Below are 22,512 nucleotides of genomic sequence, written 5' to 3'. Positions count from 1 at the left end.
TTCATTCCTCATTTCTGGGAAGAATTACTTACACTTCATGCACAATTTGAAATAAATGACTTTCGGTCAGAGAGTTGTCATGGATCAATTAAAAGTCTTTAATAAAAAAACAAAACAATCATTTTCTACTGGAATTTTAAATATTAGTCACATCTAATCCTTTAGTAAGCGGTCAATGCAGAGAGTACCAAAACTAAACCCGTTAACTAATTTTCGAACTATGTACAACTTTTAATTTAAAAATCTAAAGGCACTTCTACACCTATTCTGTAACGCAAGAGTTATCTACAATTAACAGTGCACGTCAGGTTTGTTTCACTCCTGAAGGAGAACTTGGTGGTGGGGCAAAGTGGTTTTAAAAAATGCAAGATTAGCTGAACAATTCTTACACTTCATCGCCCAAACAAAAAACATTTGCATTCTCATACAGTATTATTTTACATCAAGGGTCTATGTAGAATGTAATGGTTAAAAAAAAAAAAAAAAAAACCTGACACATGTAACGTGATAAGAAATCAACAAAAACACAAAATCAGTGATCTGATCCCCAAGCTTATAGACTAGCTTTTTATATGGTAACTTGGACCTATAACGCTCGTACAACCGTAAGACATTGATCTGTTAGCTGTTTGGTTAATTTTGCTGCATTCCCCATAGAAATACTGTTTTTAACTTCATAACCAGTTTTAGAAAAAATGTCAGTGTATGGCTGAACCTAAAAATTGCAGCACGTTGGACTATCAATGGAAACCTTGTGGTTATTAAATCAAACCTTTAAATATCTCAATCTTCATTGCTAAGTGTTTCGGTGGACAACCAGATTTTGGCACCATTTAAAAACTTGCTTAAAGGAGTGCCTAGTATATTCCGGCGACACAAATTCCCAACTGGTGAAAAAGGGAAGGAGGAGGAAAGAAAGTCCAAACTCTCATAACTGCTTTGTAAGTCATCAGCTCTGAAGAACATTCTGCTTTGTTCGCTATCTGGGGTTGTGGTTCGGGAAAATGGGAAACTTCTGTGCTGTCGAAGACTTGTTTGCAGCATTTCAATCTCATCAGCCAGCAGGGAAATTTTGTGGAAGGCAGTGATGGAACCGCCATGGTTAATCTGTGCCTCAGGAATCCATCGAAGGTACAAAAGCTTCCACAGTTTAATGTGGGGACCATTTAGTCTTGGTATAATCACTCCATGCAAGTCCACTGGCTTAGAAAAAAAGTTACTGAGATACAGCTGTAGTCCATTGTTCTGGATTGCTGGAGCCTGATGGACCAATTCAGGTCGTAATCTCAATATTAGAGAGTTCCTGCGTGGCATCAGCTCTGGTTGAGTGATGATCCCATTCTTCAAAGAAGGAGGCATTCCTCGTAACGTGGAACTATAGTTTTTCTGGAAACAGAATGATAGGGAAGAATGATTCAGCAGCTGAAATACCATGTGAAGTAGTCTGGCATACGAGACATAATAAAGGGCCAATTCAGACAGCCGCAACGTGGTGATATTTTTTGTGTCCGTACCGCAGGCACAATTCTGGGTCTTATTCAGATCATGAGACCAGGCCAAGAACTGAGACCATAACAAGGAACACTAAAATGCAGCCACATTAGTATCGGCCCTCGTGTGTCGTTTTCACACACCTAAATTAGATTCAGGAGTCCTTATGTGCAGCCGGCGGCAGCCTTCAAATGGAGCAGAAGCAATTATCTCTTCTATTAAAAAATATATATATCTCATGTCCTATAAAGGGAACCTGTCACATTTAGTTATTTGGCTTCCTTATAGTACACTAACATATTCCACAGCACTTTACATACATGGTCATATCTGAAGGTTCCCATTGGGGCTCAATCTAAATTCCCTATCATTAGGTCTTTTAAAGAGTGGGAGTTAACCGTAACATCTGGAGAAAACTCACGCAAACTTGGTGAGAACATGCCAACTCCTTGCAGATGTTATCCTAGACCAGATTTAAAGCAGTGACCCAAGTGCTGCCATGGCAGGTCCCCACTGGATTCTCCCGCCCGCTCAGCAAAACTGATAGGAGACCCGTCAGGCTAGAGGAGCAGGTGAGGAGATGCACCTCATCCCCAGCTGAGCATCGAAATATTGTGGCATTTCATAGAAAAACAATTGGGAGTAAAACATGCCTTGAAGGCCACGTTCACACTATCAGTATTTGGTCAGTATTTTACATCAGTATGTGTAAGCTAAAACCAGGAGTGGAACAATTAGAGGAAAAGTATAATAGAAACACGTCACCACTTCTGCATTTATCACCCACTCCTGGTTTTGACTTACAAATTGAGGTAAAATACTGACCAAATACTGAACATGTGAACGTGGCCTAATGCAGGAGCCAGTTTCTGATTCATTCTGCCCGTGGACCATGATCTTTTTAACTGAAAATTTGAGCACTTTTTTTCTTAATCAGTAAACTGGAGCTAACCGGGTCATTTTAATGGGTTGTTCAGCATCTATACTTTATGTCCAAACTATCCGACGCTTGGCAAGTGTTACTGTGGGTTTGGTTTTCCTTTTACCAACAAGTCCTGTACTTCTGGCAATGTTCAGTCTGATTTCAGTGGTTAGAGATCATTTACAGTAGCTGCCATTCCTCATACTATACCTTTGTCCTCTTGAAACTTTTTGTAATTCCATTCTGAATGGCGGGGATGCTCTTCCCAATATACAAGGGGTTATTAAATAGTGCACGGTCCTTCGGTGCAAACTGCAAGGACCAATGCCACACAGATGGAAATTTCAGTCCCTTTTCATCCCCTAGCTGAATATTTTTAGCAATTGCAAATTCCTAAGAATGAACAGAAAAATTTATGTAAATGGTAAATTACAAGATGGAAGACATGCTAGAGCAGACATTTTGGTTACCAAAATCAGTGCTTACCCACTTAAAGGGTTGAATAAAACAGTTTAGTCGCTAAAATTAAAAAGAACCAGTCTAACAACTTAAAGGAAATCTGCAGTATTGAAAATGGTATCTGAACTGCAGGAAGAATGTTAGAGCAGAAGGCGACGATCAGGCTAATATTTTTTGCGGCAAAAGTTTCAACAAAAAAACTTGTATTTTGTTAACTCAAATCACTGGTGTTTTTATGCACTAGAGTCCAGTGGGCGGTGCTAATCAGTGACCAACAGTCTTCCCTGCATGACTATGCAGAGAAGGCTGTCAATCACTGAGTAGGACTGCCCACTGGACTATATGCAAATACCAGGAATTTCCGTAAATAACATTCGAGTTATACTGAATCCATTCCTCACAAACCTATATAATCGATCTGCTCGGCTTCGTCTCTACACCATGTTGTCCACAGATCAGACTGCATGAACAATGTGACAGGATCTTATTCCTATTTTGAACTTGGTTGTCACCTATAAATCTGGTGAATTATCATTTAGCTAGAACACGCTGGCAGACAGTGTATATGCCCTGAGACAGTTTGGGTCCGGAGACTTGCGGCCACTCTGTTCATTGTGGTCTGCGCTCATATACACGATGTGTGACTCTAGGCTTTGCTGAACTTGGTTCGATGGGCTACACGTAAGCCAATAGGCCAGTCACCGACATGATTATGTCCTGCCAATGATTCCGCTACATGGTGGCTGGCTGTAAATGTTGGCTGCGCTGTTCAGCTCCGATCATGTTCCCCGTGTACTGACCATTTGCAGACACTGCAGCTCAGCTCCTATTGAAGCACACATGTGTTAGTAAAAGTTGGAAGTCAACGTCCCCAATTCTAGATAGATTTTTTCACCCGTGTCCCCTGCAGTGTGTAGGGCAGCGCTGCCACTGTCTGCAATACGAGCAGTCACTACATCTCTCTACAAGTAATGTACAAGTTTGCACAGTGGAAACCTGAATTCCAGGTGGCTTATACATAGTGTACAGCCGTTATCTGTTACCTGTGGCACCCCAGCTGTTACAGAGCGAGAACTCCTTGCATGCACATGGTGGCAGTTGTAGTCCCATGCCAGCTGAATAATGCAGTCCACAGATAAAGAAACGTGTGGATGTCGAAGGCCTGGGGTTGTGAGACCGGCAACAAGCTGCACTTGGCTCAGCTGGACACTATGGGGCTGTAGCAAATTAAACTGCTTTGTTTTCAATACTTCCTAGTATTTGGCTTTGACAAAACTTTCTTGATGGAGTCATGTGCAGATTACAGGTGTTTTTTTATTTGTGCAATAAAAAGTCACCAAAAAAACGCATTGCGAGAACTTAACCCAAGAGGCTAACACCTGAGGCTGCATTCAGACATCCACGCATGGAGCGCTTTATACGGACTGGCCTCGGGTCTCTTGACCTGAACAGCCGCAAACATGCATGTTTCACTGACATCTGTGACCAGTGTCGGACTGGGGTGCCCAGGGCCCACCAGTAACCAACTCCAGGGCCCTACTTCTCAGCTACATGAAATGTGACATTATGCTCAGTCACAAATCTCTAACAATGAGCTGGGTAGATTGTTAGATGAATAAGAAGCCGCCTGTGTCTGCACATAGTGATTCAAGTATATTGTGCCAAGTACTGCTCATAAGAGGGTGGTGGCCCTCCGGAGGATTTTCCAGTTCTCCTGTGAGCCAGTCTGTGACCATGTTTCGCAGACACCTGAATTTGCCACATCTTCAGATGCCTGTGAACCAGAAATCAACGTCTCCACCTGATCCAAGCTGGAGCAGAGATTTTTACAATAACTCATGCAACTTCCTGTGTGGTAAATGTTTAGGCTGCAATTAGTCACCCGTTCCAGAAAATAAATAAATTAAAAAAAAAAAAAAAAACAGATTAAGAAAATGGCAAGTATGAACAAAAAAAAACAAAAAAATCTATATATATTTTTGTTTAGTTTTATTGTGTGCAAAATTAATCAACCTTCCATCACACTAAAACCATCAGAGTGACCGTCACTTCCAGGTAAGTGGTATACTTACAGTACTCTGCTGGACTCGCTGGTGAGGACAGTTGAACAGAAATGTTCCAAACAATGAGATGCAGGTGCTGTCATGTAGCACGGTTAGGTAGGTCTCGGTAAACTGGAAGGCGGCAGGATACTGCTCCAGCAGCTGCCATACGCAGTCCAGGAACAGCACAAACAGGGGACACTGGGGAAGAGACACAGATACTTGACAATATGACAAGGCAGACTACGACATAAAGGAGGACGCGTCTACGAGAAAACCGAACACGGGCAGAGCCACAAGTCTACGGTTACATCACTGAATATACCAATGCTTTTATTTAGGTCTCATGCCCACAGGAGTTTTAGGTAATTGAACCTTTTATTCTACTGCATGGGACCTTTGTAGAATCTCCACATGACGTTTCATACACTAGCACACACACGTTTTTCTGAAGAATTCCATACAAATCCTACAGAAAAAAATAAATAAAGGCTTGCGCACCCCTTAATTAAGTACGTTTAAAGTAAAATAGCTAATAAGGGTCTCATCCAACCCCAAATGTCTAATACAGGGATCCCTAAACTGTGGTGCCAACCTAGTCATTGGTGATGCTCAGAGTTCACTTCAGCAGAATTTTTAATTTTGGAAGATCCTGGCATTACCTATGTGGTGAGGCCTCAATAAAAAAAAAAAAACTATAGTGGGTGGTATCACTTGATAATATAAAAGGGTTTTCTAGTTTCACAAAACTCCTGTTATCTGCCCGCAATTTGTATGTATGTACAATGGTGTTCAAAAGTCCTGCATAGGCGTGTAGAAAACTATGTTTCATACTTCTGCATCTCTACAGTGAAACTGGTGGAGCATATATGTTTTTGTAATCCCTCATTGTATGCCATACTCATTTTTGAATGTCCCAAGTGTATAAATTGTTATGGTATGCGCATTTTTGATAAATTTTTTTACAGCATAACCATACCTACACCAGTACAGTGTGTAGAATGGTGAACAGGTTTCTAAGTTCATTAACTTCCAATGCAAGGTAACACAGACTTAAATTTTACTTTTTAAGATTTATTATTTTTTATTTAATTCAGAGTCCTGAAAAGGGCCTTTTGAGTGCATCTTTAGCTTCTAATACTTTATTGGCCAGCGTTTGCTCTTGAGCACCAGCTTGCATCTCTGTAGCATTGAGTGAACAAGCTTCTGCAGATGTTCACGAGTGATGATGTGGTTCCAGGCCTGTATCAGAGCCTCAATCAACTCACTCTTGGTCCTTGGCTGTTTTCTAGATATCTCTAATGATACCTTGTGCCACAAATTTTCAATTGGATTGAGGTCCGGGGACTGAGCTGGCCAGTCAATAGTAGCCACCTTGTTCTTTTTTTACCATTCCGTTACTGTCTTAGCTCTGTGACAAGGAGCATTATCATCCTAGAAGGTATAATCCCCTGAAAACAGGTGTTGAGCAGAAGGCAGCATTTTCTTATTAAGGATGTCTATGTATTTTTTTGCATTAACCATACCCTCCACAATATGAAGCCTTCCAACACCATTGGCTGCCATACAGCCCCATCCTCCCTTTTAGTTGACTTTCTGGGCCGACCAGATCTGGGCCTGTCCTGGGTAATTCCAAGCTGCTTATGTTTCTGCAAAATTCTTACAACTGTACTCTGATTACAGCCGACCTTCCTTGCGATCTGGGGGCCAGTTCACCCTCTTCATGTAGCACCACAACTCGCACACGATCCTCCGCTGCCAAAAATCTGAAGGCTCCCATCATAAAACTCTACAGTATGATTCACTAGATAGACCAACAGATAAAACAAACAAACAAAGCAGCAGATGTGATGCAATGTAATGCAATGTGATTGGCTGCCATATCCAGGTTATGATCCAGGTTAAGAACCTCATCTGTGATTGGCTAATTTTGGATCTGAAGCTGTACAATATTTAGTTGTGCCTTCAGTTCCTATATTGTTGCAATAATTTCAGGCAAAACTGCTTCAAAAGCTAAAAATATTACAGGGAGAGAATGCAAAATTGTATTCTGAACAAAACCATATATAATATGTCATATTAGCATCGAAGATATTCGACAGAAAACGTTTAAAACTTGAAAAATCAATTAATCCTATGCCTATGCAGGACTTTTGAACACCACTGTATGTATGAGGAAATGATGCTTAGTGTGTCTGGCCTCCATGTGCTTGTATGACAAGGCCTGGGCATGATCCTGATGAGGCGGTGGATGATCTCCTGAGGGATCTACTCCCAGACCTGGACTAAAGCATCCACCAACTCCTGGACACTCTGTGGTGCAACGTGAAGCTGGTGGATGGTGCGAGACGATGTCCCAGATGTGTTCAATTGGATTCAGGTCTGGGGAACGGGCGGGCCAGTCCATAGCTTCAATGCCTTTATCTTGCAGGAACTGCTGACACACTCCAGCCACATGAGGTCTGGCACTGTCCTTCATTAGGAGGAACCCAGGGCCAACCGCACCAGCATATGGTCTCGCAAGAGGTTTGAGGATCATCTCGGTACCTAATGGCAGTCAGGCTACCTCTGGCGTGCACATGGAGGGCTGTGCAGCCCTCCAAAGAAATGCCACCCCACACCATTACTGACCCATTGCCAAACCGGTCATGCTGAAGGATGTTGCAGGCAGCAGATCGCTCTCCACGGCATCTCCAGACTCGGTCAAATGTGCTCAGTGTGAACCTGCTTTTATCTGTGAAGAGCACAGGGCGCCAGTGGCGAATTTGCCAATACTGGTGTTCTGTGGCAAATGCCAAGCGTCTTGCATGATGTTGGGCTGTGAGCACAACCCCCATCTGTGGACGTCAGGCACTCAGACCATCCTCATGGAGTCGGTTTCTACCCATTTGTGCAGACACATGCACATTTGTGGCCTGCTGGAGGTCATTTTGCAGGGCTCTGGCAGTGGTCCTCCTATTCCTCCTTGCACAAAGGCTGAGGGAACGGTCCTGCTGCTGGGTTGTTGCCCCCATACGGTCCCCTCCACGTCTCCTGGTGTACTGGCCTGTCTCCTGGTAGCGCCTTCAGCCTCTGGACACTACGAACGATGGCAGACACAGCAAACCTTCTTGCCAGAGCTTGCATTGATGTGCCATCCTGGATGAGCTGCACTACTTGAGCCACTTGTGTGGGTTGTAGAGTCCGTCTCATGCTACCATGAGTGTGAAAGCACAACCAACATTCAAAAGTGACCAAAACAGCCAGAAAGCATTGGTACTGAGATGTGGTCTGTGGTCCCCACCTGAACCACTCCTTTATTGAGTGTCTTGATAATTGCCAATAATTTCCATCCATTGTCTATTCCATTTGCACAACAGCATGTGAAATTGATTGTCAAACAGTATTGCTTCCTAAGTGGACAGTTTGAGTTCACAGAAGTTTGATTTACTTGGAGTTATATTCAGTTGTTTGTGTTCCCTTTATTTTTTTGAGCAGTGTATATAAAAACCACACCTGTGCTTTACTCATGGTCCAGTGCTGAGACTCTGTCGCTGCTCCAGGTGTCTTAATGGCAGCGCTAAGGTCACGGCGCCAACATTGCAGCCAATCGGTGAGCTCAGTGGCTCTGAGGAGCTTGTGCCATCAACACAAGCAGAGTCACGGAGCATGGTTTCTGGCTGCAGCACCAATGACATGAAGTCAGCGCTGCAGACAATACTGGAAACGGCCGCTGAGACTCCGTGCTGGACCCAGGAAAGGTGAGTAAAGTACAAACTGCAGCCAGGGGAAAGGAGTTTTCTAAAACCAAAAACTGCTCTAACAAGCTACATGGACGGTATACAAATCTGAAATCACAAGGTCTTTCTCTGTATTCTGCTTTATCCATACAATCTTCTCTGTAGATGTCTGACAGAAGAAGAGAACATTTCAGCCCCAATTCATCACCGCTTTTATGCCAAAAGTGTAGCATAAAAGCTCTGAAAAGTCACAACATTTTGTGACTTAGCGTTTTCACATCAGTTTCTCCAAGCTCCGCTGAAATGGGCAGAGTTTCCGGAGAGAGGGGGTGCAATAGGGCGTGAAGTAACAGCTCGCCTAAATCATCAATACTGTGGCGTTTCTTATGCCAGAAAATCTCACTCCAGTTCCTGAATGGAGTAAGATTTCTGGCATAGTGCACGAAGGTGCACGGTGCTCATCAGACGCTCAAGATTCACGAAGAGGCATGCAACTCATCATAAATCTGTAGAATCAGACTATAACATGCCCCTTCATCAAGGCCAGCATGAAAATTGCTGGCCTTGATGAATGGAAGCCAAAATATTTCAAACAAAAAGACAATCAGATCCAAACATGAGGAATTCTTCTAAATTGGCCACCTCTATTTCAGTTTCGGAGGACTTGTCCTTTGCAAGATTAGAACAGCATGAAACAAATACATATGCAGAGTATTTTTCTTCAGACTGTCACAATAGCGCACACTACATCTATTTGCAACACTTTTTTGAGTATATATTAGTTAAAACAACAGACTTAACAGCAGCGACGACGACATGTGCACTCCCGGGTCTTCTGTGCACCGTGCTGCTGTTACACAGAGCACAAGATCCAGGGCAAAGCCAAACTAAATATTTATTGAAATGTCAAAGCAATAATAAGCAGGAATAAAGCGGCTGAAACAAACGATTGTGTATTCTGCAGAATAAAACTTTACGTTAGTTCTGGGAAAAGAGTTTGTATAAGAATCACAGGAGACTGCAGAATTATTGTATGCCGAGTGTTAGGGCAAATAGAGGAGAGTCTCAATGTCTGGACCACATCAATGTAACGTTCACCCAGAAGAGCAGATGGCACAAAATTATGACGAGTACGGTAATGAAGTGCACCTGCTGTTATTAAACAAGGCAGATTAATATTCTATCACTTTAATCACTTTTTTCCTCCTCAGACATCCATATCAGAAAGCATACCCAGGTCTTCTAGGCCGCGCACGGTGTTAGCCTACACTATTCAGTACTATAGAGGAACATGTTTTTTTCCAGTACATAAACCTTTAGGTCCTAGGTATGGCTCAAACATGATGGACACAGACTACACTACCAAAGAGGACAGGATACCAAATTATTTTAGTAGCACACAGATACTGTACCTCCTTCTCAGATTTCCTCAAGTGGTTGCACCTATCAAGAAATGGATATCCAGCCATAACCCACTCCTTCTGGATCAGACTCTGAAATCCAACAATAGTTCTGAAGTATGGGTCTGACATCAACTGAACAAGAGAGGCCACAATGCAGCTGAGATCCCGTCCGTCCTCCTCTGAAAGAGCAGAGAAAATTTCTAATCAGCCAGCCTCCAGAATGGTGTGCCAGGTCATTTACCATACAGAAGAGAACATTTCTAACTAGACTTGGTGTGAACGCAGGAACCAGCCCAGTAGCCGGGTCAGTAACTTATGGCCACTGTGCGGGAGCCCTGAGAACCTTCTACCACCCGGCCATCCACAGCATGACACGACATGATCGTGGCAGCATGACGCACATGACATTATGCCACGGCGGCTAAACAAAAGAGAAGCAGATGCCAAAAATAGAAGGCAGTTCTTCAGAGCTTCTGTCCAGCGGCCAGAGATGATGGAAGTGCCCACTGGAAAGGGTTCTGCAAAATAATTCGCACCAACTCTACTCCATAATTCTATTAAATGATTGTCTCATGAAGACATGACTGCTGCGGTAAGTGGACGTCAGATTATTCCTTGAATCCCACCTCTATGTGCCGGTACTGAGCTGCCCATGTTTGAGAGAAGACCCGCAGCTCCAAGGACGTGTCGTCTGATGACACAACCCCTTTAAAAGCATTGTGTATAAGATAGGGACAGATATGATGAACCTTTACATGTGGGAGATAAAGCCAAAGGGTCAGATCTCATTAATAGACACTGTTGTGCGTACTTCGCTATAATATTGCAAGTGCTAAAACAGCCATTGGGCAGCACACATTAAATAAGACACGTAGTTCCAGCATCGGTTCCACCCCATAGTTACAGTCTGATGTGCTCATTTTGAAGAGGGTTGGGACAGACATAACGGCAGCTTGGAAGGAATCTGGAATTTAATGATTTGGCCAGGGATACAAAACACTTTCACCAAAATAGTAATTTTCTGACTCAACAGTTGGACAGGCCTCACCGTCAGCTGACTTGGCATGTAGAGGGAATGAGTCACCAAGACTCTCAGCACGTCTAACAGGGAAATCCCACTGTACTCCGCACACAGGTCTAATCCCCCCCACTGCAATATCAGATGTTCTCCACCCCCTGGATTATACACCTGAATTACATACATGATAAACAGAGTTAAATGCCATCATATCCAAGCTCTAAATAATACAACCATATAGGGAATCTGTCAGCAGGATGTCACCCCCAAACTATGTATATGCACATATAGCTCTTTCGGAGACAAGTCCAACAATACCTTTACATGGTCTGTCTGTTCCTCCATTACAGAGAAATCAGCATTTGTAGATCTGACGCCTCTGTCACTCCAGCTCTATACCCTGCCCAGCAGCGCCTCCTCTTGATTCCCTGACTGCTCCTTTGCATGAAGTCACACAGCATAAAGGCTGTCAGTCAAGCAGGGGTAGTCAGCTCTGGGCGGGGAATAGAGCTGGAGTGACAGAGGCTTCAGATATACGTCACCACTTCACCCTCATTTCTAATCAATAATAAAGCTGATTTCTAAGTAATAGACTGGCCATGTAATGGTATTGCTGGACTAGTCTTTAAAAGAGCTACATGCACATACAAATAGTTTGGGGGAGGGGTGGAGGTGAAATTCTGCTGACAGATTCTCGTTCACATTTTTTGTTGAAATCCTAGTTCAGTAAATGCGCTTTAGGTTCATTTTGAGAAACTTGCTGTACATTATCATAGGTTAATGATCACTGTGTGTATGCCAAATAATTGTGGTCACCAGTAGTACGTATGCACCACCCATACACAATACACAATGAAGATATGGGGTCCGGGCACTGGAAACGCTTGGAGGACAGGTGCTGACAATATCAGACTAGTGAGGATGAAAAGCTAATGGCAGTTATGTGGCCTACGGCTGAGGGTTCTGTGCCTCAGATTTGGGGTTTATATGGAGTTACGCAGGTCATACACATTAGATAATGGAGGGTGATGGTAGATGTTGGGGGATAAAAATCTGGCATCTTGGGTTTCCACAGTGGAGGGTGGGAGCATGCGGAATAATGAGAAGTGATTTTCACATCAGCTGTTGCAGAAACCTTATCTAGTTATGTAGTTCACCATTAGGGCTCATGCAGATGTCCATGGATTTACGTGATGCACAGACTTTTCTAGGGAGTTGTCAGGCATGGGTTGGGAGGCCCCTGGCTAGTCCTTGCATTAGCAGTCCGAGCTTGGACAGATGTGCACATCCCTCTGAATGCATCCTTAATGAGAGAATAGTGACTAAGAAGCACAGAAGGTACAAATAAAATAATTCACCTTGTATGACCACAGACAGACGCTTAGAATCCATCACGAAGACCAGCTCCACTGCTTGCTTCAAAAACACCCTGTCAAAGGAAAATGAGCCAGGCAGTTATACCAAGTTGTCAAGCTCCTTCTTTAAATACTTGACCCACGTCTCCACTATTCTTCACCGCTCCCGCTACACCATCGAGTTATAGCTCAGGAGTGCAATTCTACCGACGACCTTCAAATTGGCCAAATCACAGGTACAAGATCCAATTCTGTTCTTAGCACTGAGTATGGAAGCAGCATTACCGAGATATTCTATAAACTGTATTATATCTGGTCCTTCAGGGGAGGGTGCAGACATAGGAAACCTACCCAGGTCCCATGTGGCTGCAGTAATACTTGTTGCAGGGTCCCACCCATGGTAATTACCTAGCTTACATACCTATGTTCTTCCAGTCACCTATTAGTCTATAGTCAATATGTATAAACATTGCAGTCTTTAAAACATGAAAATGCAAGCGCTCGCCTTTTTCCCTTGGTGCATAAAATGTCCAAGTAAAAAAACTGGCAAGAAAGTGGAGCTGTACCTGACATATTCCAGCCAGCGTGTGCTTTCGAGCAAAGAAAACCACCGCTCCTCTGTTTCTTCAAATGGCTCTATAATGAAAGGTAGAATAATATGTCATCACCATTGCAACATAGCGCAGTTACAGTACAATATAATGCATATGCTATGGGGGTTATTGCAACAATTTTCAGAACATCATGTCAAATTGCTGCTTTCTTGAAAAAGAACAAACAATAAAATCGCAACAAAAACAAACAAAAAAAACCACGGGTCGCAAACACGTAGCGTGAACAAGGCTTACAAAGCAACTCCTCTGCATTTATATAGGCGTTTCACAGCGGATACTTAAGGGTATGGTCTCACAGTTTCCCGACAGGGATTTTAGAGGGAATTCTGCTCCAAAATCCACAACAACAACTGCTGCAAATACACTTTGCATAAACTTCCTATTGATTCCCCAAAGCATTCCTGCCTGAAATAAGGTTCTCGGCACGAGCCCATTATGTGAGATATACCGTACATAACAGCAGCAATACATATTTTCACTGCCCCAAGCCACTGGTGAACTTCTCACTCTGCCCTTTAACCACTTGATCATCCAGACCAGGAAAGATTTTTAACCTCCAGAAGTAAATAAAGAAGAGTCTTCCAGCCTAACTACAAGTAAAACCAGTTCTAGCCGTGAGAAATTGATACAAGCGCTTACAGAACTTTCCATCAGACAATGACCAGCTTTATCGGCTGAATCTAGGAAGTCCCTTTCATCTGAAGAACATGGAGTTCCGTCTTCACCAATTATCTAGTAACCAAGATGCATCCTACTTCATGTTTTACAGCCGGATCATTCTTACCTATACTTCACTGTGTAATTAGGATGACATTTACAGCAATTAGAATGACATCCACCTATAAAACAAATCCTAGAATATCGTTACAATTAGTTACATCACTCTAGAAATGGTCAATAATTATGTTCAGAGCTGCGGCTTTGCCTGGCCTCTAGACCCGAGCAGTCATGTCGGCACAGTCTGACAGGTGAAAACAAGCAGCGCACCCTCGGGATGGCCGAACAGTCCCGTGCACCTATGGTTTCCATTTGTTTGGGCCACCATTCTAAGAGTGCCGCGAGCAGCAGTAGGAATTGTATTTATCTGCTGCAACTCCCTTTGCATGCACTCTTCTTCATGGCTGCTGATAAACCATTTATAGGCAATAGTTAAGAAAAAATCTGTATATGCTAAGTACAAAAAAAGGGGCATTTGAAAGTGGTCAATGTTTCACATCCTCCTTTTTAGTATGTTCTTCCCTTTCTTTTTACTTCCCACTTCATGCTTCTCTCTTTAAGCCATGCCAACGCCTTCAACTTCCAAGTCAGATGTCAAGCAGGGACTGTCACCATGTTTTCACTAACCCATCTAAGAGCAGCACGTTCTAGGTGCAGAGAACCATATTCCAGTGATGTGTCACTCATTGGGCTGCATGTTGTATTTTTGATAAAAATCACTTACCGTAACTACTGCAGATCTCCATTCTCAGAATGCGGACCTCTGTATAACACCACTGATTGGCAGCTTTCTGTGTACACTGTGCATAGGCAGAAAGCTGCCAATCATAGGTGGGGAGGTATACAGAGATCATGAATATGGAGGACTACATCGAGGCAGGTTTACTAGTCTTGTAGTGATAATCTCCTGCTAATAAAATAGTGATTTTATCAAAACTACAGCAAGCAGCCCAGTGACATCAATGTAATCAGCGTTTATGTCTCTACCTTATACTGCTCCTAGACTTTAAAGGGAATTTGTTAACAGGTTTTTGCTCCCTAAATGTTCTATTATGAAGGCAGAAACAGTGCATTATAGACTCTAGTTATTACAGTGTGTGCTCTGGAGCAGGATCAGGCTGCCCGGGGGCCTTTACTGGCAGATTCCATCTACTCAGCACATTGCTGTGTACTGAAACAAGTCACCCTGCACAAACCTGTGTATAGTATTCCAGCTGAATAGATGTGCTAAATAACCTGATGAAAATAACCTGGCACAATCACTTGTGAGGCTTCACGGCAGAAACACGCAAACACATCAACCTCTGTGTGACCACCCGGCGATCAATACACATCCATGCATAGTTCACCAGCAGCAAGCAGAGGTCAGATTATGTTCTACCCCCAGGACATTCTCACTTTAAATACACTAAGTAGTAAAAACCACCATAGTAATACACATCATGCTGTATAAACATTTGCCCTTCCATCAAAGGCAGCAAATAAAGAGGCTTTTAGGAAGAACTACACTTGGATGCCAAGAAGGTACTGGTGAGGACAGCTGGGTAAGGACATAGTGGGTACATTACAATAGGTCTTCTGTGCCCCTCATAAGTGCACAAGCCGCTACTTCCCAGTACCTCATTCCTATTTCAACTTCATACAGTTGAATACATCTTAAGGATGGGGTTAACCTGCGACTTTGGCTGTGAAACCGGTTGCACGACCAAAGATCACTCTGTGCCGCTGCCATATCACAACATAATGAAGATGAAGGAGGTTGCATTGCAATCAGCACGGCAATGTGACCATAACAAGCATGGAGTTGTCTGAAATCTAGCTCTGCATTTTGGTGACTTACTTATTGTTGTCATGGCCTCCTACAGGGGGGAAATGTGACCCCGTTCACCAGCACTATGTTGTGATGTAACAGAGGCACAGTGATCTTAAATCCCATAACCTGTGTCATAGCCAAGATCGGAATGTAGTCCTCAGTCTTAAATCACCACTTTCGCATTTCTTTTATTTTCCCGCTGGAGTGGTGCTATGAATTTAAGGTCCCTGTACTTTGTCTCATACTTCCCTGCTCCAGTCAGTCTCCAGCAGTTTGTGACCCGCCGGATCTCTCCAGTGTTTCATGCAGCGCACCGTAGGTCACTCTGCAATGCAAGCCTACAACAACGTCATTCTGGCTCTCAGACTTGCATTGAGAGCTTGCGACGTAGCTTTTGAGCTCTGGACAGTCAGAAGCTGCGCTCACAAGATGGTGCCATGAGACAGGAGCGGCGCCAAAAAATGGTGAATGAGAGTATAAGACTGGGGACAGGGACTTTACATTAGAAACACCACTCCAGCGCTAAAGAGGAAAAAAATGCTGGAGTGGTGCTCTAAGCTAATGGATATAGTGATGAATCAAACAAGGAAATCTTGCACCCTGTAATAATTATAGGGGATAACTAAGGAGACTCTTTGCGTGGAACAAGACAACTACAGGACACAGTTTTATAAGTGGTAAAGTCTATATTATCACACGGTGATTCAAACAGGTGCAGAGAGAAACTCAAGTCCACAACACTTGGTGCAAATATCAAATGCAGCTCAGCAGTCTATAGGAAACGTCAGAGGAAAATGTAATCACGCAGAAAGTCTATGAAGCACAATTATTCTTGAGGATAATTGACACGAATAAGTCCTTGCTTAGTCCACAACACAGATAGATATGCTTATAAGGCAGTTCAAATAATATCTTAGCTCAACCAGGGAGGTCTGGGTAATAGTCTCAGGTTCTTGCAGAGCAGAAACAGCTTACATGTCCAGCAAATGCAGATGGAAGCAAAGACGAGCAGCAGATGAAGGAGGATTACTGGAACTGGTGTATGCAGCAGGAACTCAGAGCAGAGTAGCAGGATCTCCACACAGGTTCACAGGAGCAGGTATATAGCCAGGGAGTCACCAGAGGTCAGGAGCTGGATGAATACTCTAGCACAGACTGAAGGCTGGGGTGGAGTTTTATAGCAGGAAGACACAGTGCACATGAGACCAAAGACACCATCTTGGAAAAGGGCAGTAATGCACAAAAAGGTAATAAAAAATGTTCAGAGTCCTGACACACCCTGTCATATTGCTATTCACAGAATATGGTGGCTGTCCTAGTGCGACTAATAATTAACTCAATTACCTTGTAGTTATATCCCAGTCTTACATGGCTATAAAGGGACACAAGGTAATATATTATACACTGCTCAAAAAAAAAAGGGAGCACTTAAACAACAGAATATAACTTCAAGTAAATCAAACTTCTGTGAAATCAAACTGTCCAGGAAGCAACACTGTTTGACAATCAATTTCACATGCTGTTGTGCAAATGGAATAGACAACAGATGGAAATTATTGCCAATTATCAAGACACACTCAATAAAGGAGTGGTTCTGCAGGTGGGGACCAAAGACCACATCTCAGTACCAATGCTTTCTGGCTGATGCTTTGGTCACTTTTGAATGTTGGTTGTGCTTTTACACTCGTAGTAGCATGAGACGGAGTCTACAACCCACACAAGTGGCTCAGGTAGTGCAGCTCATCCAGGATGGCACATCAATGCGAGCTGTGGCAAGAAGGTTTGCTGTGTCTGTAATCGTAGTGTCCAGAGGCTGGAGGTGCTACCAGGAGACAGGCCAGTACACCAGGAGATGTGGAGGGGGCGGTAGGAGGGCATCAACCCAGCAGCAGGACCGCTACCTCAGCCTTTGTGCAAGGAGGAACAGGAGGGGCACTGCCAAATTTGCATGTGTCTGCACAAACGGATAGAAACGGACTCCATGAGGATGGTCTGAGTGCCCGACGTCCAGAGATGGGGGTTGTGCTCACAGCCCAACATCATGCAGGACGCTTGGCGTTTGCCACAGAACACCAGGATTGGCAAATTCGCCACTGGCGCCCTGTGCTCTTCATAGATGAAAGCAGGTTCACACTGAGCACATGTGACAGAGTCTGGAGACACTGTGGAGACTGATCTGCTGCCTGCAACATCCTTCAGCATGACCGGTTTGGCAGTGAGTCAGTAATGGTGTAGGGTGGCATTTCTTTAGAGGGCCCCACAGCCCTCCATGTGCTCGCCAGAGGTAGCCTGACTGCCATTAGGTAATGAGATGAGATCCTCAGACCCCTTGTGAGACTATATGCTGGTGCGGTTGGCCCTGGGATCCTCCTAATGCAGGACAATGCCAGACCTCATGTGGCTGGAGTGTGTCAGCAGTTCCTGCAAGATGAAGGCATTGAAGCTATGGACTGGCCGCCCGTTCCCCAGACCTGATTCCGATTGAACACATCTGGGACATCATGTCTCGCACCATCCACCAACATCACATTCCACTACAGACTGTCCAGGAGTTGGCGGATGCTTTAGTCCAGTTCTGGGAGATCCCTCAGGAGACCATCCGCCGCCTCATCAGGAGCATGCCCAGGTGTTGTAGGGAGGTCATACACGCACGTGAAGGCCACACACTACGGAGCATCATTTACTTGTCTTGAGGCATTTACACTGAAGTTGAATCAGCCTGCAATTTGATTTTCCACTTGGATTTTGAGCATCATTCCAACTCCAGACCTCCGTGGGATATTAGTTGTGGTTTACATTCATCATTTTTAGATTTTATTGTTCTTAACGTATTGCACTATGTAATGAATAAAGATTTGCAACCGGAATATTTCATTCAGGGATATCTAGGATGTGGGATTTCAGTGTTCCCTTTATTTTTTTGAACATTGTATATATGTATATATTATATATTGTATCTGCAGATGTACAAATGCTTATAGCCAGATCAGAGGGAAACTAGATCCCTTGTAACTTCTTGGTAGCCTGTCATTTGGCCAGACAATGAGTTCAATAAGGACAGTACAGGAGGACAAAAGTTTATCCAGTAGCAAGCCAGCTAGTATATGCATATTCAGAGATTTCATTGGTCAATAAAACCGGACGTCACTCACCGTTCACACACAGCTGCTTGAGTTTTGTAAAAGCAGACTGAATATCCTGAAGACTTGGAAGATCGTGATCCAAATCACACTTGTAAACATCGCTCCTTAAAGGGTGACTACGAGTGATCCCACCACAAATCCTGTGAAACAAAAATAAAATATTTCAGATCACCATTAGAAAGGCTGCAGATTAAATATGAGGGTTATGAGCAGGGAAGGTCTCACAGATTGGACAGATCTGTATGACACAGGCCCTGGGATGTACCCCTCCAGCAGCCCGATTGCCCCCTGAACGCCGCTCACCGTTGGTCTATCTTGCGTTGCTGGTCTTTGATGCAGGAAATCCTGACGAGTGCGCTGCCATTAGAGTGGTTCCAGCACCACAGCTGTAGAGAACAAAAATGACAAGATCACGTCTTCGATCACATGTATCTTCAGCTACAACAGTGGGTGAATAAATCATTGATTTAATGATCAATAAATTATAAGCCAAAAAGTATAAAGTACATCATAAAATGAGTTTATGTTATTGCCCCAAGAAGACGCCGATCAACACATACTCACTGGCAACCGTCTTCCAAAAAATGAATAAGAATACTGCTTCAGATCCATATCGGCCAGAGAGGAGGGGACGACAAAATACTCTGGAAGGCTACAACGATATACAAATATTACAAGATTAACTGATGGCCCTTACTAGTAACCAGTGCGACAAACGTGTGCGGTGTGCATGGACGTGACGGACACAACACAAACGACTGATGACCGAGACAGGATTATTTTTAATGTGAAGTCACAACAGACAACACTTTTCATACTGATGTGTTATCACTAAGAATTAATCTCAGCCATGAATACATCAAATATGTTCCTGAACCACAAGAAGAATCATTGCATGCATTTCTAGTGTCATGATACCAGCCTATAGGCATACAAGTCCCTGTACAAAGCTGCCCCAAATAAAAGCAATACTAGGTGGGCAGATACTGGGCATACTTTGTAGAATCATCACCTTTTACATGTTAACTTTGCATTTGCTTTGGCGTTAATAATTAATTTGTGCGATTCCGTAAGATAAGATGATGAAATCTCTCTTTAAAATGTCCTATTGCTATTTGCAAATGGGTGTAGTTACTACAGATCTGTATTTAGGAGACTCCTAAAACTGGAGCAGCAGCTTTCACTACCAATAGTTCACCAATGTGGCCATAGAAAGTCAGATAATAAAACACTAATCACACTAAACTCCATACTTCCCCTCTCACCCATCATAGCGCCGTATAGCAAGTGCAAACGGAACCTGGAAAGGGATGTGGCCTGCAGAACCGAGAGTCATTCTGCTGCCAGGACTGTTTGTACACATGAAAAAACTAAGTATAAAGGTCTTAGGAAACATAGGACATCATCTATATATCTATATATATATATATATCTATATCTATATATATATCTATATATATATATATATATATATATATATATATATCTATATCTATATATATATATCTATATATCTATATATCTATATATATATATATATATATATATATATATATATATAATTGTCTAAGGGTTTTTCTGTCTGTCTGTCACAGCATGGCGACGATGATGTCATAAAGGTTGCCTCGACCAATCAGCGACGGGCACAGTCTGCCGCGAATTCTGGAATCATCATTGTCCATAAACTACGGGGACATGCATATTCTAGAATACCCGATGCATTAGAATCGGGCCACAATCTAGTTACATTATAATCATCAGCACAGGTCAAATCTGCACTAAAGGAGGGAAGTTGTGTCATAGGTTGTGTCACGACGTTCTCCTCTATCACAAGCACGGACGTTGGGACTCCTCTTGAGCGCAGCAGACTAACAAGCTTATCATCCCACGAGAATTATGCCGCTAATTAATTCCCCAACAATGAAAGCAGACAAATCCTGCCTGCCAATGATTGCCTGCTGTAAATTACACTGAGTACCTTGCTGCGTGGCTATGTGATAATAAACCAGGAATCGGCGCTGTATTCCGTCATTTGTTCATATAAAAGGGGCATGTGGTAGAAACAAAGATGCTTAAAATAGACATCCCTAAGTGGCTTAGCTTTAATCTGTCTTCCAGAGCACCCTTTATAAGTCGGGATACTGGGTAAAGACAGACGCAATCAGAAAGCACAGCACTACTATGTGCATGGCCACAACGGCACTGGCCTAGCACTTTACACAATGTTACACACTATAGATTACCTCGCTCAACAAAAACTTACATCTAGGAAGGAGCAGCTGGAATAACAAGACAATACGGTGACAAAGGCAATGGTGCTCACCTGGTACCTGGTATGTGACCACAACCACTAAAAAGCTGCAGCAGACAACAGAAATGGAATAATTGGGTTAATTCTGTGCTGCCGACAACAAGGATGGAAGAGAAGAACGGTGTCTAAGACTGCGGTTTATCAGTCATCGAGATTCAAAGTTCCAAACTTCACAAATTGATGTAAACACTTTTATGCCCAAAAATGACAAAAGTATTCTCGGCGTGATACCTTTATTGGCTAACCAGAAAACATACATTTGCACGCTTTCAAAGTAGGGGCGTCCTGAAGAAGGAGTCCCTGAGCTCTGAAAGCTTGCAAATATAATTTTTCAGGTTAGCCAATAAGAGGTATCACTCCAAGAATACTTTTGCCATTTTTGGGCACAGTACCACAATATAATTTATAATTATTTTTTTATTTTTTATTGTACATTAAACTTCACAAATAAATTGATATGTAGGTATTAGTTGCAAGTATGCCGAAAAGAGGATGATCCCAATACTCCAGAAGATCCAAAAGGTGAAGAGAGCGACAACACCATCCACAGCAGCAAAAAGTATCTCTTCATTATTAGTACATCACATAATACAGGGACACAGCAACGTTTCGACCTTACAAGATAGATAGGTCTTTATCGAGACTAATAACCCGAATTCCTGGACACCATTCTGCTCTTCCATCTTTGTTGATCGGAAGCGCAGAATTAACCCAATTATTCCATTTCTGTTGATCAGGAGACCCGTGCCTAGTCAGGACACCATGGTTCATATACAGATCTTGAAAGTCGAACACACGAAACCAGACTTTGTCAAACATGCACATAATATCCCCTATTAATTTTGGGCCTTCAAGAGTATCTGTCACCAGGTTTTTGCCACCTAATTAGAGAACAACATATGTAGGGGCAGAGACCCAAATTCCAGCAATGTGTCACTTACTGGGTCTCTGTCCCTACATCATGCTGGTCTCAGATGGGATAGCAAAAAAAAAAAAAAAAAAACAGCTGGCAGATTCCCTTTAAATAAAGTTTGGGTGATCTTTTCTCCAGCCCAAGGGCAGATTCCCGGGTTTGCAGTGCTTTGTAATCTCTTCTTGTTCTGTAAGCACGTGTATGTAGCGTTCAATATGGAGTGTGGAGGCGTATGCAGTGAAAGATTACACGTCCTGGCACCAGTGCCAGCATCAAAATGTACTTTGTATGGAGAGTTAGCTCGCGACTTATATCCAAAAGGCCCATGGCATAAAAAAGGTCCCCCACCCCTGATCTATAGGGTTATATTTATAGTTAATCTATACCATTTCATTTTTATATGAACACATACCTTTTTGAAATCATGTACCCCTCATTTACTGAGCAAACTCTCCATTCAGAAGCCCCCGTTCTTTTGATCTCTCGGTCCCAGTCAGAATAGGTTTCAAACATCGGAGTTTTTGGACCCGTACCTCCTCCTCCAGGATCTACCCCATTCATTCTGTCTCCTGTAAACAGAATTTGACGTTTT

General features: G+C 43.0%; 1 protein-coding gene across 1 annotated transcript in view; it reads right to left on the bottom strand.

Moving 5' to 3' along the window:
• Positions 1-84: 84 nt before the first annotated feature.
• The window catches only part of MTMR10 (myotubularin related protein 10), a 92,083-nt gene continuing 69,655 nt past the window's right edge, over positions 85-22,512 (bottom strand). The window contains exons 7-16 of the mRNA XM_077263926.1: positions 22,333-22,489; positions 19,261-19,348; positions 19,000-19,082; positions 18,706-18,836; positions 12,976-13,045; positions 12,413-12,483; positions 10,046-10,215; positions 4,945-5,115; positions 2,624-2,806; positions 85-1,386 (exon numbers count right to left, since the gene is read on the bottom strand). Of these exons, the coding sequence (XP_077120041.1) occupies positions 784-1,386; positions 2,624-2,806; positions 4,945-5,115; positions 10,046-10,215; positions 12,413-12,483; positions 12,976-13,045; positions 18,706-18,836; positions 19,000-19,082; positions 19,261-19,348; positions 22,333-22,489 (1,727 nt within the window). The 3' untranslated portion in view covers positions 85-783. The remainder of the gene's footprint in view (positions 1,387-2,623; positions 2,807-4,944; positions 5,116-10,045; positions 10,216-12,412; positions 12,484-12,975; positions 13,046-18,705; positions 18,837-18,999; positions 19,083-19,260; positions 19,349-22,332; positions 22,490-22,512) is intronic.

The sequence above is a fragment of the Ranitomeya variabilis genome, chromosome 5, assembly GCF_051348905.1.
Source record: "Ranitomeya variabilis isolate aRanVar5 chromosome 5, aRanVar5.hap1, whole genome shotgun sequence".
In the NCBI taxonomy this organism is placed as follows: Eukaryota; Metazoa; Chordata; class Amphibia; order Anura; family Dendrobatidae; genus Ranitomeya; species Ranitomeya variabilis.
Note: the sequence above shows the minus strand (reverse complement) of the source record. Positions and strands in the feature narration are given on the sequence as shown.